This window comes from Crassostrea angulata, chromosome 10 (genome assembly GCF_025612915.1).
Source record: "Crassostrea angulata isolate pt1a10 chromosome 10, ASM2561291v2, whole genome shotgun sequence".
NCBI lineage: Eukaryota > Metazoa > Mollusca > Bivalvia > Ostreida > Ostreidae > Magallana > Magallana angulata.
The window spans coordinates 32,233,084-32,252,697 of NC_069120.1; the positions used below are offsets into that span (position 1 = coordinate 32,233,084).

The following is a 19,614-nucleotide window of genomic DNA, read 5'->3' on the forward strand; positions in this document are numbered from 1 at the left end:
ACAAGAAATCGGCAATGTGAACAAATTGGCACCCTAGCTATCATCCCCACCTTTAATTGTAGAGAGTAGGTATCCTTCTATATTGAAAACAATTCCAAAAGTAAGACTCATAATAAGTTGTTTACTGAGGAAAAGAAAAAAAAATTGTATTTATTAATAATTCCGTATAATGTGATAATATCTCAATGATTTGTTTATAATCATAGTACTAGTGTATCATTGTATGCATACATAAAAACGATAAGTAATGCTTATATTTATTAGTGAAACAGGACAGGTTATTTATATTTAGATTATTTAGATACATGTACTAATCTTCATGCGGGGATCTAGAAAGGAGGGGGTCAGGGGATCTGGACCCCCTCCTCTGGAAAATTGGAGCTTATTAAATTTACATAGTAAAATTTTTTTAAATTGGCCTAGGACCCCCTACAGAAAAAATTAGCTATGCTTATGAAGTTCCATACCATAACCGCATTTTTACACAAAAGGGGTGAATAAACCCGGGTTTTAAACTATTACTGGTGGTGAAATACCCCAGGGTTCAAACGCATCAGGTGGAAATGCACCAGGGCAAACAAAATCACTTAGATCCGCGAAGCACACTGCATTATTACTAGTCTACTTAGATATTCTGTGTAAAAGTAAATACACATAATTATTTAGTTAGGTAGGGAGAAGTGAACATAGCATTTATTAAGAGCTATAAAGACATTTATTTGTAGGAAAGAGCATGTACGAATGATCTTTATTTAGAACAGTTTGATGTTGCTAGGATACAGGTTTCAGATCCATGATTTGATTGGTTAATTTAGATATTGAATCTTGAATTTCGAATCTCGAATCTCGTATTTCGAATCTCGTATTTCGAATCTCGAATCTCGAATGATCCTTCTCGGCTTTCGTACATATGCCTTTCTTATAATTCTTTGTCAAATCTTCTCTTTATTTTTAGAGGCCTAGGATTATCTCATCTGCCTATTTGCAAAGTAGATCAATTGATTTCATGCTTTACAAAATCATTGACTGCATTATGATTGTAAGCCAGTTCTGATATCAGTTATAAAGTGTTAAAGGCCCATGGTATATAAATAATTTTTGATAAAGTTTATATAATTTATGTTTAGAATTTTTGCATACATTCAATTTGATTAAATTTTTGACACATTTTCAGGAACCTGTTCTTTTCTCTGGAACCTTAAGAATGAATTTGGATCCTTTTGATGTTCATTTAGACACCACTATTTGGAGAGCGCTCGAGCATGCACATCTGAAGTCATTTGTTGAATCTTTGCCAAAAAAATTATATCACAACTGTACTGAGGGTGGAGAAAATCTGAGGTAATGTTCAAACAAAAATAACCAAAATTATTAGATATTGTTGAACTTCGATATCTCGAACAATGATATCTCGATAACAATGGATATGTCGAAGTCCCAACCTTCTATTTTTTAAAACTATTTTACCCTCCATATCTCGAATACTCCAATACCTCAAAGTTTTTAAACAGGCCCATCTGGTTCGAGACAACAAAGTTTAGCTGTAAATGTTTTAGAGATGGCCTTTAACACAATTTTTTAAGGCCTCTGAAATTAGTTATATCTATTTGAAATGTTGAGATAATAAGTATCGGTGATTGACATGCCTCACACCTCTATTTCATGAATTTCTAAAATACAAAACTAATTAACTTTAAATCTAATATTAAGTACCGGGGGTACCATGTGATATGGAAATCATGTGCCTTTATTTTGAGAATATGCGCAGGGAATTTGAATCACATGGATTAAAAGTAGAGATTCATCTTTAAACATTTTTATTTGAAACAAAAGAAGGGTATGCTCATGATGGTTGTTTGATTTGTTAATTTTTTAGCTCACCTGAGCCAATGGACGAAGTGAGCTTTTCTGATTAAAATTTGTCCATCTTCTTCTTCTCTATTCCAACACATGTTGAAAAAAACTAAATGCATGGTTATGATGTCAATGAAGCCCTCTACCAAAATTTTGTTTCAGGGGTTCAAGGCCCTTGGGTAAGGCCATCATGGCCCTACCCATAATGGCCACGGAGTGAAAATGCATTAAATCTTTGAAGATTTTCTTTCTTTCCCTAAACCTTATTTTAGGTTTTTAAGTCACCAGAGTCACTGAGGTGACCTATTGCAATTGGTCTTCGTCCGTCGTCGTTTTTACATTTTTACATTTTTAACTTCTACTTGAAAACTTCAAGGCTAATTGTTACCATTTTTGGTGTGAAGCATCTTTATGGTAAGAAGAATATAAATTATGAATTTCATGGCTCTACCACCCCTAGAGCGCCAAGGGCGGGGCCAAAGATGCAAAAAAAAAACCAAATTTTCAAAAATCTTCCTCTCTACTCACGCACATGTGACGAAAAAACTGAATGCATTCATGGCCCTGGGTCAGGGGTTCAGGTTCAAGGGTGGGACCAATATGGCTGTATAGTAAAAATGTATTAGATCTTAGAAAATCTCATATAGTGTTTAGGGTTAGGATTTTTGCCAAAAGCATCATCATTTAGTGTTAATGTATAGAGGATGTTTAAATAAGGTCTACTGACACAGAATAAAAACTGACTGCATGTTTAGAAAAAAACATTAAGCTGTCATCGTCAATAATATTTCATGCCACCTACATGTAAGGCAAGTGTTATGGCTAGAGGGGGCGGTGGAGTATATTTGTCTTATTTTTAGCTCACCTGAACCGAAGGTTCAAGTGAGCTTTTCTGATCACCCGTTGTCCGTCCGTCCGTCTGTCTGTCTGTAAACTTTTCACATTTTTTACTTCTTCTCTAAAACAACTGGGCCAAATTTAACCAAACTTCGTACAAGGCATCCTTGTGGGAAGGGAATTATAAATTGCTAACAAAAGGGCTAATCCCTTTTTAAAAGGGCGATAATTGCGAAACAGTGAAAATAGGGTGCATGTCTTTAAAAATCTTCTTCTCAAGAACCACTGCACCAGAAATGCCAATATTTACGTAAAAGCTTGTATATATAGTGAAAAAAAAAAAGCAAAAATTGTGACTCCCGGACCAAAACTGGGGCCCCAGGTAGGTTTCAAAGTTTAACATAGAAAAACATAGGAAAAATGTTTAAAAATCTTCTTCTCAAGAACCACTGCACCAGAAATGCCAATATTTACACAAGAGCTTGTATATATAGTGAAAAAAATAAATTGCAAAAATTGTGACCCCCGGACCAAAGCAGGGGCCCCAGGCGGGGTTCAATGTTTAACATAAAATACATAGGAAAAATGTTTTAAAATCTTCTTCTCAAGACCCACTGCACCAGAAATGCCAATATTTACACAAGAGCTTGTATATATAGTGAAAAAAATAGATTGCAAAAATTGTGACCCCCGGACCAAAACTGGGGCCCAAGACGGGGTTCAAAGTTTAACATAGAAAAACATAGGAAAAATGTTTAAAAATCTTCTTCTCAAGAACCACTGCACCAGAAATGCCAATATTTACACAAGAGCTTGCATATATTGTGAAAATAATGAATTGCAAAAATTGTGACCCCCGGACCAAAACAGGGGCCCCAGGTGGGGTTCAAAGTTTAACATAGAAATACATAGGAAAAATGTTTAAAAATGTTCTTCTCAAGAACCACTGCACCAGAAATGCCAATATTTACACAAGAGCTTGTATACATGTATATAGTGAAGATTCTAAATTGCAAAAATCGTGACCCCCGGACCAAAATTGGGGCCCCAGGCGGGGTTCAAAGTTTAACATGTATAGGAAAATGTATAAAAATCTTCTCAAGAACTACAATGCAACAGTTTGAGATATTACTATGCATACATTTTGGCTATTGTAGATTCTAAATTGTTAAATTCGTGACCCCCGGACTAATATTTGGGCAACAAGAGGGGATAGAAATATATAGGAAATATGTTTATAAATCTTCTCGAGAACTACAATGTTACAGTTTGTGAGATTATTATGCAAGGATCCTCAAATAGTGAAAATTCTAAATTGTAAAAGCTATGACCCCCGAACCAACACTGGGGCCCCAGAAAGGTTTCAAAGTTTAACATAGAAGTATATAGGGAAAGTGTTTAAAATCTTCTTCTCAAGAACTACAATGCAACAGTTTTAAGGATTACTATGCAAGCATCCTCAAATTGTCAAGATTCTTATTTGTGTAAGCCGTGACCCCAAGACTAATAATGGGGGCCCAGAAGGGGTTTAAAGTTAACATAAAATATATAGGGAACATGTTTGAAAATCTTCTTCTCAAGAACTACAGTGCAACAGTTTGTGGGATTATTATGCAAGCATCCATGGCTATTGTAGATTCTAAATTGGTAAAATCTAATACTGGGGCCCCAAGAGGGGTTAAAAGTTTAACATAGAAGTAAATAGGCAAAATGTTTTAAAATCTTTTTCTCGAGAAATGCAATGCTACAATTTGTGAGATTAATATGCATGCAACCTTGGATAATGTAGATTCAATATTTTTAAAATAGTGACCCCTGGACTAATACTGGTGACCCAATACGGATTCAAATTTTAACTTAGAAGTAGATTTGTAGATTCTAAATTATTAAAGCCGTGACCCTCAATCTAATACTGGGGCCTCAGAAGGGGTTCAAAGTTTAACATAGAAATATATAAGGAAAATGTTTTAAAATTTTCTTCTCGATAATTACAATCCTACAGTTTGTGAGATTACTATGCAAGCATCCTCAAATAGTGTAAATTGTTAAAGCTAACCATAAACCCTGGACCAATACTGGGGCCCCAGAAAGGGTTTCAAAGTTTAAAATAGAAATAGCATATGATACCAAATTTAATGTTACAAGGAACTGTTATTCGGGTGAGCGGTGTGGCCCATGGGCCTCTTGTTTTATTCTGCTGAGGAATTTCAATGAAAGAAATGAGATAATTCACATACATGTGTATTTAGAAAAGAATGAAGCTGTGTATAAGTTAAGATATTGTGAAAGTAAATTGAGTTATCATCCCTTGCTTCTTTATAATGGAGTTATTTTCCCTTGCTTCTTCAAAATGAAGATATTAATCATTAAATATAATGTAATTTAAAAGGAGTTGTATGATATTTTTATTTATTGAAACAAAAACAGTTTTTGAATTCTTTAAACAAACAAATATATCGAGACTCATGCATTAATAGTAAACTAATAATTGGCTAACCAAAATCACTGATAAAAAGTACATGTAAAATGATTTTGGTATAAATACCAAATGGTGTACACAGGTATGCAGTGATAGAAAATTCAGATGTTGGACCAGATATACTGTACAGTACATTTTTGATTCATCATTTTTGTAAGCTGTTCTCTTTCATGTTTTTTGTTTAAATGCCCACAGGGAGAGTTTCTGTCTGCCCTGGGGATGGGGGATGGGAGGTTGTTTTAAATAAAACAACTCTACTAGCCACCTTGTTTTAGTTTATCTATGAAAACATATACACATAAAACCTATCTTGATAGTATAAAAATTTATCCTCGACTATTTTCTTGTACATTTTCAATATCAAGTCATGCTCTCTAATATGATCTTTATAAGTTTTTCGCTAAAATTATAGGTTTCATAGTCCTTTTTCAAAGATTTCAGGCAGGAAGGTGGTCATCATTACAATATTATATTTTTTGTACTCCAGAATGAAACTTAATTAAATGTATATATGAGACTCCCTCGACAAGTTTGTGTATGGGCTATGGTACTCAGGTGACCGTTAAGGCCTATTGGCCTCTTGTTTCCACGGGTATCCAATTTCCACTTTGTTCGTGATGATTTCCGAATCGCAGAAAATTAAGCAGCGTAAATTTGATACAAAGTTTTGTTCCTGTAAAACAGTTCTTACTTTCATTTTTAGGCGGAAGCGCCTATTGCAATTGCTTTCATGACCTTCTACGTCAAAGGTCAAATTCCTGCCCTTTTTCGTGGTAAATCTATTGGATGTTATTTAAACTAAGGGCACACAACTCTCTACCCCCCCCCCCCCCCCCCCCAATGTTCGACCTCCGTTCAAACTTCGTTTTTGATAATAGAACTGTGGTATGTCTCTAAATGTTTACTTCATCGTTTTTAATTATCCATTAAAATGCCTATAGCAAAGATAGCAAGTGGTAGATCTATGAGTTTATGTTTTTGATAGTACAGAAACGAACGATAACTCTTGCGATGGTATGCGACATAAACAAAGGATAAGCACAGAGTCTGATGCCTGTAGATGAAATTGCGAGGGAAAAAATAGTTCAATTTGAAATTGCGTGTTTATGATTAATTGATAGGGAAACAGGTAATGAATGCTTTTTTAAAAAAAACAACGGTGTGAATTAATCTATTTAAAAAAGATTATTAGCATGATACCATGCCTATAAATTATTTGTAAACATACCAACGTTTCGCGTAGTAATATCAGACAATACTGCATATATGCAGTGTAAAATTTTTGTCAACAAACCCACGTTGAGAACAACTGGTGACTGTCCATCTTCGACATAGTAAGGTAAGTTAGGAAACTAATGTGTTATTTCTCATTGTATAAACGTTTGCCTCATCATTTTAGATTTTCGTGTTACAATAATGGTGATAACTCTCCTTCGCCACTGCGCACATGTACAGAGTTCGACAATACTCGGCCAACCGAGGGATGAACTAGATTGGAAGAAGAAGATAATGTTTTCTTGATCAAGGAGCTGGTACATTCTTAATCCGAAATTCCTCTGACTCTAATCCCCGCTTGTATATTGTGACGTGCGGGGGAGACATGTCAAAACATAAAAGTGGCGGTTAGAATCAGAGAAATCTCAGATAAGTACATAAATTTTATGAAAGAATTTATATTGTTTGTGTTAGGCATTCATTGATAATTCTGAAATGTTGGTCTATAGTTATGAATACTGTAGAAGGCGAGGCCTATAGGATTTCTTTAAAGATTAAAATTTAGCACAATGGAATCGCATATAACGGAAGAAAACATTTCCTTTTTTTAAACCTTTATTATATTTTGTGACACCTTTTTAGATCTATTATTACTTGTTAAGTAAGCTTCGCCTCGCCATCTATGAGATTGATCAACCCAATATATATCTGTAGTGAGTCAGTAACTAACCTAATAAGTGTTTTGTGTTTCCCGAGGACTATCAAGCGACATATTTATTCACAAATAGCGATGATCTACATAAAGCCATGTACAAGGTGTCTAACATCTCGTCCAATTTAACTCATTTAAACTCTTCAAAATTTTCAATCTCACCTTTCAAATATTCTTTAAAAATCCTTGCTTCACCCATGTTTACTTACAATGTTTTGTTGCTATTCAATTTTAAATGTTTTTCTCCCTTTCCTCTGCAGAGATTTTAGCAATTTCGACGCTGCCATTTTGTTCTGCTCCAGACTAAACAATGTGACGTCAATATTCTAAGGGCAACTACTCTAATTTTAAAGAATTTCAAAGGGCAACTACTCCAAATACTTTAAGAACTTACGGCATGCGGTTTATGTATTAAATGCTATGAAATGTCGAAATGAGTAAGCGAAGCGTCGACCATTGACGACCATATTGCCTAATATTATTTCTCACAGAACAAATATAGAGATATATGAGGCAATCATGTGCTATGTTTAAACCAATGAAAATGTGACATTTCAGTCCAAGGGAAAACAGATGTTCATATGGTGATTTTATAATACGTTACGAACTGCACTCTATGATATAGGGTTCATTCATTTTGCTTACAAAAAGTTACAATATTCAGCTTGGTTTTAAAATGACTATTGAATAATACAAATGGATTTTCTCTAAAAATATCTCAAATATAGCTTTTAAGTATCACACAAGATGCAATTGATTGGTTGATATAATAAATATTCCAGATAGGCTATTACAAAGATATTTAATTGAACATTTAAAAATTAGGCTATTACAAAGATATTTAATTGAACATTTAAAAATCAAAGTTAACATGATTTATCCTTTTACCTACTGTATTTACTTGTATCTCAGAATTACGTTATCATTACTCTATAAAGAAAGTGACTAAAATTTCCTATGGAAATTTCTATACATCATAATTTATATGATAGTTTTGATGACTGCATCTTTTTTTTTTAATTTTAAAATTTTCAATTCATGAGAACTTAGACTATATACCAGAATATCTTTGATCTACCATGTTCATGATTAATTGCAATTCCAAAAAGACTCACTTATATACCTGACAATGATTATAGATAATAACCTAACATATATCTATTTGTTCTATATGTATTTGTTAAATTCTTTCAGATGAATGTCAAGAAACTGATTAACATTAACTGACAACAGGAGACAATGAGAGCCCAACATCATTCTTCATCTCTGGTGAAGGGGAGAGTTGCTAAAGGACTATGTGCGGTATGGTCAAATATCTGCCCCCGATTTTAACCAATTTTTAAATAGTATCGTATAAAAATAAAATCTTCACAAATTATTGTATAGAGGATGCCTATAACTATAATAATGATTTAAGTCATCATTGCTTTTTCGCTGTGTATCTATGACGTCACCTAAATTGCCCAATTCCCGCAAATTTGCAAACAAAAGAAAATATTCTCATTTTTGCTCTATATTTTGCATTCGGAAGTATAGAGCGCAGGTCTGCTCAAGTGCGAATTTAACACATGTTTTTCTTCAGATAGTTATACACATTATACTAAAATATGGTACTTGAGCAAGCCTGCGCTCGATGTTTCCCAGTCGAAAAACCATCGGAAAACACCCATATTTTGCTACAAAACATCAATTTATCAAAATAATGCAATATTCATGACGTCATTTCTACATTATGACGTCACTGTGGTGATAACCTTTTACACCTTTATTTCCAATATGATCTTAACTATCTTTCACCTTATTTTAAGGCTCTTTCTAAAACTTTGATTTTGGGGGGCAAAAATTGCATAAAACCGCACTTAGTCCTTTGGGCGCACAGCAAAATTCAAGCAAAACAAAGAAAAAGACGGATGCTATAAATGCGGTGTTGGCTTCCCAGTTCAGCGCTTTTAAAGAGGGACAAACATTGCATGTTTGCAACTTCTAAATGGAAGCAGGGTATCTAAAATTTGCTGGAATCCTCATCTTAATGGCCTTAAGGAGGTGATTGCAAGGGTCCTTGAAAAAAATCTATCCAATCAATTTTTCTCCTTTCTACATATATTTTACCTTATATTAGTAGTTAGAAAATTTCAACTATAATTATCGTTGATTTAAGGGCGGTATGGTTGCCATAGCAACCACATTTTTTCCAGTATTTTATTTTAATTGGGTTATGATTAAATACGCCAGGTAAAAAAATTATGAATTACAAAAACAAGCAATAACCATCAATTATTATTTAATACCATTCACAGTAAATAGAAATATAACTTTCATTCAAAATAATCATACAAATTACAATGTCACTGCCTTGTATAATACATACTCATCATAAATTGAACACATTTTCATAGTCTGGAGATATGTTTTTTGATCCTCAAAAATTTAATAACCAATCAAACTTCTTAATTTTAATAAATGTTGTAAAACATATCTGTAGTAACATAAATACAAAATATCAAGTGAGGTATTCGAGTTACTTTTTACACGACGTCACAGTACCCTCCCCCCTCAATTTTCAGACTTTTTAATGCATTTTGCTCATGAACCAATACATGATGTTGACAATCATAATAAATGAACATTCAAGGTGGGAAATGCAATAAATCTATGTTATAATAAAATTTCAATCAAATTTCATATGATTTTTGGCAAGTTTGCTACAACTTTTATGACCACAGAGTTGATTTATACCATTAGACATGACTCCTACCCTTTATTTACAAATTCAATGTAGGTTAAATTAATCTTTCCCTAAAATACATATAATAAATCATTGGTCTGACATTACTGGATGTCAATTCAGTTTTAAATGTTGCATAGTATTTCAAACATATTCCATTTTTGTGTATGATATATGGAAGATTATATACTAGTAAGTGCAAAAAGGTCATTTTGATACGTTTCATATAAACGTTATCCAACATAAAAAATTATATAACAAAAATATTGTCACATAACCAGTTAATCAATACAACAAGAGAAAAGATGCTACTGTGACAGAGAACTGGGTATTTGTGTTAACAGATCCATAACCGATTGTCAACCCTGAATTGATAAATACTACATATCTAGAGAAATGAATTACTCTATATGCAATATTTTGCAAGAAAATATGTAAGTTCAACAACTAATATTTTCTTAAAAGTTAAAAAAATACACAAATGAATCCACATCTTTGGTTAATGCACAAATGACCTGATAAACAAACACTTCCTATCAGTATCTTGAAAACTGTAGTAAGAATTATCTGTACAGTAGGGGTATACTATATGCAATTTTTACAATAAAAGTTCAACAAATAGCATTTTTTCACAACTTATCAAAATTCAAAATCCAAGTAAAATGCACATCTCTAATGTATGCATGAACAATTGATCTGCAAAATAATTTATTAGAGTGTGTGCATACATTTAATGGAGATAAATAGTTTTACAGAACACAATACAATTAAATTTAATTACGATATTCCCCGTGGTTTTCTTGTTTAAGTATGAACTAATTATACTCATGCTCGGAAGGAGAGGGGGTATATTGTTTTACCCTTGTGTGTCTGTTTGTCTATAACACAAATTTTGTCAAAGATATCTCAGCAACAATCGCAGATGCTTGAAATTTTAACTCAGTCTTTGTTAAGGCATGCCATACAGTAGGATTCATTTTTCAAAATATTTGATGTCAACTTCCCGTTGCATGTAATGTTAATTATGTTATTTTGTATACACACCAAAGCAGGGGTATCACTAGTAAGCATTAACTCACAGATATCTTGTTGTCATATCTTTAATAATATAGTAATATTCTTGTTCTAAATGCCATTATAAACTGAAGAATTTTGGAGAAAAAACTTTTATATACAGTTTAATCACTATATTTTCCATTACTTGACGTACAGTACCGATCAGACCCAACCTAACAGAAAGTAAACCCCAACTAAACCCTGGGTTTACTAGAGTGGATCCAGAGTAAACCCAGAGTGCAGATGCTACATGTGTATTCGGAATATACAAGGGGCAGGAATTACAGGCAGTAGGATGATAAGATAAAATGCAGGTCTGCTTCACACTTCAGTGGGTATAGTTGACTCCAAAAGCAATTCTTGAGTAAACCCAAAGTAAACCCTGAGTGGACCCAAATTTTCAAAAAGTACACCCAAAGTAAACCCAGAAAGTAAACCCAGGGTTTAGTTGGGGTTTACTCTGGTGTTAGGTTGGGTCTGATCAGTACTGTATGTAATATACCAAAATAACCTTACAAATATTAATAATTCATATCATGTGATCTTCTTATATATCTAATCCTTTATTTGCAAAATACATGTATACTTTTGAAAATAAATTATTTTAGGTAACACACACATCAATTCAAAATATTTTATAGATGAATTTTATTTTTAAATCCATGTTTTCTTTATTGGAGGTCAGATATATTATAATGAAATATTGCTTGATAACATATCCATTATTCATTTTCATTAACACATTTTAGAATATCCTGCTGAAAAAGACAGCTGTCATTGGTATAATGGATGCAAGTGAATTGAAATGGAACACTCCAGGATTACCCGCTTTCCAAATACACAATTACGACATGCAGCTATAAAGGGATTCTTTGGAAGTCTATGTTCTGTAATGGGGAATTCCATTCGTATTAAAATAAAAGCTTAAAAGTTAAAAGTTCAAATGTCTTCAGTACTAGAGACCTGTGATATGACAGTACAACATAGAGCAATTGTAAAGAACACATAATTTGTACATAATTGAATACCAATCTATAGTTATCCCTAAATTACTTGGCTTTTACATTGTATTGTAATTCTCAACATTTGCATATATGTTTGATCTTTGTAAAATATGTTTGGTGTACAGTACAGTAAGTAAATACATTCTTTCAAAGTTTTAAACATTTGTCACCAAAATGTATGAACTGCAATCTGAGGATCATTTAGAGGTCTGCAATTCTCCACAGTCATGTAAAATGACATAGAAATCATCCTGTTACTGTTAAACTTGAGAAAATTTTAAGATAACTTCAAAATCTCTTTATTGATTACCTTTTTACTACACATTGTCCAGATATTTTGTGTATTATTCTATAAAGCTGATTTCTCAATGGCTATTGCTTCTCAGGTAAGCAAAATGACACACATATTACTTGATTGTGTAAAATACTGTAATCAAGTGTAACTTCTGTATTTTGGTGAAACATTATTGTTAAGAATAAAATACTGCAGTTTCAGAAGTTCAGTTTACTAAATTCTAATACTATAATATTCTTTCATCATTTTGATGTCAGAATGACTATTTTTGATAAATCGGCATAATAAATGAAAATGTATTCCTGTAAGTTCAGCTTGCATATAAGTATCAACTGTTTTATAATGTACTTCAAAAAATAATTGTGTTGATGTTTAAATTGCTTTTCTCATCTAATCTTTATTTAAGGCATGACTCAGACTAATCTGGTGCAGTAGCTGAGTATTTCCACATTTACTACATGTATATACCTTAACTGATATATTAGAATAGTGTTTTCTGTTATCAAACTAATTCGTACGGAGAAAATAGTTATAATAACACTATGACATCGACAACTTGCAATCATGCTTCCGCCTATCAGTACTTTCAGTACTTTGATTGAGTAAACAGGTAATTAAGTAGAAGTACAGTGAACTGTGCTCAGTTAGTTTCGTTAGGGGTATAAATTGCGGGAACGGGGACAAGTCATTTGTTGTACATTTTAATCCTGAAAATTACAAGGCAAATTGTCACTTGGTCATTTTAATTATGTTTTATTTTGGGAAGCCTCTCTGCTTTATATTCCTGTGCATTGTATGATTGTAGAAGTTGATTTTATGCATGTTGAGTGCATTATAAATGAAACGGAACATTATAAAAGATTGACTATGAAAGGCCTGCAGGTCTCTTACCAAAAGTTTACAATTTTCGGCCCCTGGAGCTAGGGTATAGGGCTAGCAAAATACACTGCTGTGTTGTACAATGATTTTTGAATAAATGTCAAATGTCACAAATTTGATTGCCTTGTGAAATGAGAGAGTAGCAAAGACTGAAACTATGTTTGCCTAATTTTTCTCCGAGTATTGCAAAGATATAACTGTGGCATATTCTGTAAGAATTAATTAACATTAGAATTGGAAGAAATTTAGTATTGAGGTACCGTACATTATTGTTTGTGGCATAAGCTGAAACCTCAAATGAGCTTTTCTGATCACATTCTGTCTGTCGTCCATCTGTCTGTTTCAGTATACTTGAACCAAGTTTCAAGGTAAAATGGGAAGGTCATAGCAGAATAACATGAGAAATCCTTGTCTGGAGCATATTGATGCCCCCCTTTGAAGAAGGGAGGGTAGATTGCTTTGCTGCTGTCTGTCTGTCAATCCACCAACAGTTTCCATTCATTTTCTTCGCAGAGGATGAATATATTGGAAGAAATTTGGTATACAGGTTTATCATGATAATATCTAGGTCAAGTTTGATATTGGGTACGATCGAGCAATTTTTGATGTGTTATGGCCCTTGGACATAGAAAAATTCCAGTTATTTGCAGTTTCCATTCATTTTCTTCGCAGAGGATGAACATATTAGAATGAAATTTGGTTTATCATGATAATATCTAAGTTTGATATTGGGTACGATCAAGCAATTTTCGACAGAGTTATGGCCCTTGGACTTAGAAAAATTCCAGTTATTTGCAGTTTCCGCTCATTTTCTTCGCAGAGGCGGTGCACGTATTGATATGAAATTTAATATACAGGTTTATCATGATAATGTCTAGATAAAGTTTGATTTTAGGTATGATAGAGCAATTTTCGACAGAGTTATGCCCCATGGATTTAGAAAAAATCCAAATATTTGCAGTTTACGTTCATTTTCTTTGTGGATGTTTCCAAGGGAGGGGGGCATAAGTGTTTCACAAACATCTCTTGTTTCTCTCTGTTTGGTCCAACCTGGCTCATACTTCACCAACAAGGCGCTTTTGACCAAAAAGTATGCAGTAACCTTGAATGCTGTTTGTAGATGAAGTGTCAAGGTCATATCAGATCAATCGAAAATCTTTTTTTAAAGAGCATGTATACTCTCCGCTTAGCACTATTTTGCTCATACTGCACATAAGCAGAGCTTTTGAGTAAAGGGTATGCAGTGTCCTTTAACCAAGTTTCAAGGTAAAATGATAAGGTCATAGCAGAATTACATGAACGATCTTTGTCTAAAGCATATTTTCTTTTCTTTTGGTCCAATCTGGCTCATACTGCATGTACAGGGTGCATTTGATCAAAAAGTATGCAGTTAGCTTGAATGATGTTTGTTTTTGTAGATCAAGTGTCAAGGTCATATCGGATTATACAAAAATTCGTTTTCTTTAAAAGCATATATATTTTCCACTTAACCCTATTTGACTCATACTGCACATTTTAACAGATATTTGGGATTAACTGAGTGCAGTGACTTTGAAGCAAGTCAGTGTGAAGGTCGTCAGATCTCTTTATAACTAGTTTTAGACCATATATTATTTCCTATTTGTTTAATCTTGCTCAGTTTGAATGAAAATGCCTGTATGTAAGGGGTAATGAGATTGAATTAAAAGTTCTATGCCAGCTGGAAAATTTGGTCAAGGTCAAAGCAGAATTGTCCAAAATGCTTTTCATCTCATTGTCCATCAATTAAGCAGGGCCTTTTGAGATGGTCACGATCTCAATGTTGTTTAGTTGAATCTATTGCCTGCTTGATTCATTTGGACTTGCTTTACTTAGCAAAGTTACTGATATGCTCTTTGTTTGACACAAGTAATGACTGATGAATTCTATTTGTGCTTATTTACAGTGTTGGTCAAAGACAACTTATATGTTTGGCAAGAGCACTTTTGAGGAAAACCCAAATTCTTATACTTGATGAAGCAACAGCAGCAGTTGATATGGAAACAGACAAATTGATTCAAGAAACAATCTGGCAAGAATTCGAATCGTGCACAATTCTTACCATTGCACATCGTTTAAACACAGTCTTGAACAGTAACAGGTTAGTATGTATTAAATAAGAATTATGTAAACAAAATATAAACGGAAGAATTAGCATGCAATGCTAACAGTTATTAGTTTGAATTGTGACTTTTTCTGATAAGGAAGCTAAAATAATCAGGTAATCTATTGCTATATTGGGTTGTCTATCAAATTTACTGAAACCAAGATCACTGGACCATGATGACTCCCTATGAATGATGCTAAATTTAGCACAGATAATAAAGGAAACTAATTTCTTTAAAAAACCACATGCATTAAAATTAGAATATTTAACACACACAATCATACTTATTATGCATTTGGTGAGTTCTATGGGCAGCGGAAAGAGTGAAAAAGACGCTTATGCAAAACCAATAACTTATTTTTTAGCTCACCGAGACGAAGTCAAGGAGAGCTTATGCTATACCCTCGGCGTCGGCGTCGGCGGTGGCGTCGGCGTCGGCGTCCGGACCTGGTTAAAGTTTTTGTTGCAGGTCCTGTATCTAAGCTATTACTTGTCCTATCTTCACCAAACTTGCATGGGTGATGCATCTGGACCTACTTATGGACTTGAAAGACTTGGATGCTGAATCTGGGTCCTAAATTTCAGATGCTGGAGGAGGTTAAGGTTGTTGGACCAGGTTAAAGTTTTTGTTGCAGGTGCCCTTTTATAGCAATATCTTAGTTACTGTTGGTCCGTACATCACCAAACTTGCATGGATGGTGTGCCTTATGATACTGATGCACCAGACAGGCTTGAGTGCTGAATCTGAGCTATTGGTTTCGGATGCTGGAGGAGGTTAAGGTTTTTGGAGCAGGTTAAAGTTTTTGTTGTGGGTGCCCATTGATAGCAATATCTAAGTTACTACTGGTCCTAACTTCACCAAACTTGTATGGATGATGCATCTTATGATACTGATGCACCTGACAAGCTTGAATGCTGAATCTGAGCAATAGGTTTCGAATGCTGGAAGAGGTTAAGGTTTTTAGAGCTGGTTAAAGTTTTTGTTGCAGGTGCCCTCTGATGATTATATCTTAGTTACTACTGGTCCTTACTTCACCAAACTTGTATGGATGGTGCGTCTTATGATACTGATGCACCTGACAAGCTTGAATGCTGAATCTGAGCAATAGGTTTCGGATGCTGGAGGAGGTTAAGGTTTTAAGAGCTGGTTAAATAAAGTTTTTGAAACAGGTGCCCTCTGATGATGATATCTTAGTTATTACTTGTCCTTACTTCACCAGACTTCCATGGATGGTGTGTCTTATGATACTGATGCACCTGACAGGCTTGAATGCTGAGTCTGGTTTCGGATGCTGGATAAAGTTAAGTTTTTAGGAACATGTCACATGTTTAATAGATGATAGTACTATATCAAACTTGCATAGTTGATTTAACTGTAATATGAATGAATCGCAGAGGTAGCTTCAGATGCAGAGCTTGATCTCCATTATCAAGGATGCTTAAAAAATAAATCTTAGTTATTACAGGTCCTAACTTCACCAAACTTGAATGGATGGTGTGTCTTATGATACAGATGCACCTGACAGGCATGGATGCTGAATCTGAGCCATAGGTTGCGGATGCTGGAGGAAGTTAAGGTTTTAATTGCTAGTGCCCTCTGATGATGATATCTTAGTTATTACTGGTCCAAGCTTCACCAAACTTGCATGGATGATGCGTGTTATGATACCAATGCACCTGATGGGCTTGAATGCTGAATCTGAGCCATAGGTTTCGGATGCTGGATGAGGTTTAGTTTTTTGGAACAGGTCACATGTTTTATAGATGATAGCTTGCATAGTTGATTTAACTTTATTATAAATTAAATGCAGAGGTTGCTTTATATGCAGAGCCTGATCTCCATTATCAAGGATGCTAAAGAAATCTCCTACCTCACTCAAACCAGCTCGATAGATAGATGTGTTTGTTGATAAATGATATAACATGATTCCTATGATATAGAATTGTATGATATGAAACAATATTGTTTGATATGATACAATATGATATCATATGTTATATTATAAAAAGTTATACCATACGATATGATATTGTATCAATTTTTTGGATATTTTATGATATGATATTGTATCATGATACTGTTATGTATAGTATTGTATATTATGATACAATATTGTATAATATTATATTGTATTTTTAATTTATTATTTTATCACATGATACAATTACATAAGATATTGCAAAATATTATATTGTATCCTATGATACAATATTGTATATTCTATAATATTGTATCATACAATATTGTATAATATGATATTGGTTTCAGTAATATAGAATTATATCACATGAAATTGTATTATATGATATTGTAATATTATATAATATTGTATCATACGATATTGTATGATATGATATTGGTTTATATGATATATTATCTTATCACATGAAATTGTATTATATGATATTGTAATATATATTATTGTGTCATATGATACAATATGTATAATATAATAATGTATTTTATAATATTTTGCTTTATCACATAATATTGTATCATTTGATAAGATACAATGTTGGAATCAAATTATATTGTATTATATGATATAATATCATATAATGTATCAAATATGTTTCAGTGTCATTCAATACAATATCATACTATATTATACAATATAATATGTTTCAATGTTATGATGTATTATGTAATATGATATTGTAATATAATACTATATTGTATTATATTTTATGATATTGTATTATGTGATCAAATACAATAAGGTATAACACAATACAATGTCATATCATACATTACAATATCATATCTCATTATTGTTTATTACGGTATTTTATTGTTTTATATGATATATATTATAAATATGACATGATACAATATTTAATTTTATATCATTGTATTGATTAACATATGAACATATGATTATCATAAAAAAAATTTATCAGATGATATACGATATTTTGTCCAAACAGAATCCATGAATATCCAAGATCATAAAGTATGATTTTCATATAAAACGATAAAGGTGGTCTTATGAAGGTGATGTCTCATAATGGTGATGCTCCGTCTCGGTGAGCTTAGTAATCTATGATTACCTATGTTTAAGATAAGCTAAAATACAAGACAGACTAGCTTAAGACAAAACCAACAGGCTCTTTTGCAAAATCAACAGACATTTTGCAATACAAACAATCACCGATACAAAAGAACAGTCATGCACTGAATTAATGATGGATGGCAAGCAAAGAGGCATCAGGAGAAATTGTACCCCGAAGAAATCGCAACCTGGAGAAAACATACCTTTGTATTACAGGGAACGTTTTATGGGCGGATCCAGCATTTTTATCGAGGGAGAAAGGAGTGGTCCGAGGGATATTTAGGTTTGCCACCAGTGGAGTAGTTGTGGTGGTACAGGGGATGGAGGGTCCGAGCCATATATTCGGAAATTTTGCTTTGTGAATTTAAGAAGTTGAGTTGAGTGGTGATGGGGGGGTCTGGACTTTATCTTATCTACGTAGCAAAGACTTTTAAGCTCTGTATTTTGTTTGTAACTTGAATTTCAAAGTTTGGTCAAACATATAAACCATCAATTTACCATTTTAGACATAAAAATTCAAAAAATAAAATCTTATTGGGGGAGGGGGCTCAAAACTTCGTCTTCTTATTGTAACGGGTCTATCCAGGGATAAGTCCCATAGATAATCCAAGTTCGGATGGATAAAAAGAATAACAAGCTTAAGAATTTCAGGGTTTAAAGAGTTACATTTCATTTTGTGTAAATCACAATCATGCCAAACAAGCCTAAAAGATATAAAACAATGTCATATAAAATCCAAGAATGTAATAATTACCATTATTGTAGGTAGAGATTTAGGCCTAAATCCCTGTAATACGTCGAATTGCTAATTAATAATCTGCAAATTGTTACTGATTAAACAAAATGTTGATGCACATATTTAACTATTATAATAATTTTTTTTTTAAATACAATATCTAGTAAGCAGTTTAGGAAGAAAATGTATTTTTATGCTCTTAAATATTTTGATCGCAACATTAAGTGGGGGAAAGGGGGGGGGGGCAGAACAAAATATAGGGAATTGGAATTTAACATTGTACCCCTACCAAAAGTTTAGTTTTATATCTTGCATAGGATTTTCTTATTTTCGGTAAAAATGGCATTCCTTAAAGGTGCAATGTCAAAAATTAAGTGTATGCAAAAATAAGTGTAAAATTCGAATACTTCACAGTATTTATTTTTTGTTACTCTACCAAGGGGCTCTAGCGATACTTTAGTGCATGCCTGTTGGTATTGCATCGATGAACATCTGTTTTGCAACGGTGTTTGGTAAACAAATCTAAACTCCATGCATGCGCGGATCCAGAAAATTTTTCCAGGGGGGGTCCGAAGGATAATTGTGTTTGCCAGGGGGGGGTCCGAGGCATATTTTCGCGATAATTTTACTATGTAAATTTAATA

General features: G+C 33.2%; 1 protein-coding gene across 6 annotated transcripts in view; it reads left to right on the plus strand.

The window, feature by feature from the left end:
* Positions 1-19,614, plus strand: part of LOC128168234 (multidrug resistance-associated protein 1-like) — a 404,229-nt gene that overhangs the window by 384,292 nt on the left and 323 nt on the right. For 2 of the 6 annotated variants that reach the window (XM_052834424.1, XM_052834425.1), the window contains exons 29-30: positions 1,175-1,341; positions 14,981-15,175. In XM_052834424.1, the coding sequence (XP_052690384.1) occupies positions 1,175-1,341; positions 14,981-15,175 (362 nt within the window). Of the gene's footprint in view, positions 1-1,174; positions 1,342-14,980; positions 15,176-15,546; positions 17,267-19,614 lie in introns of those variants that run through there. The other 4 variants (XM_052834423.1, XM_052834426.1, XM_052834422.1 and 1 more) reach the window with 4 other exon arrangements.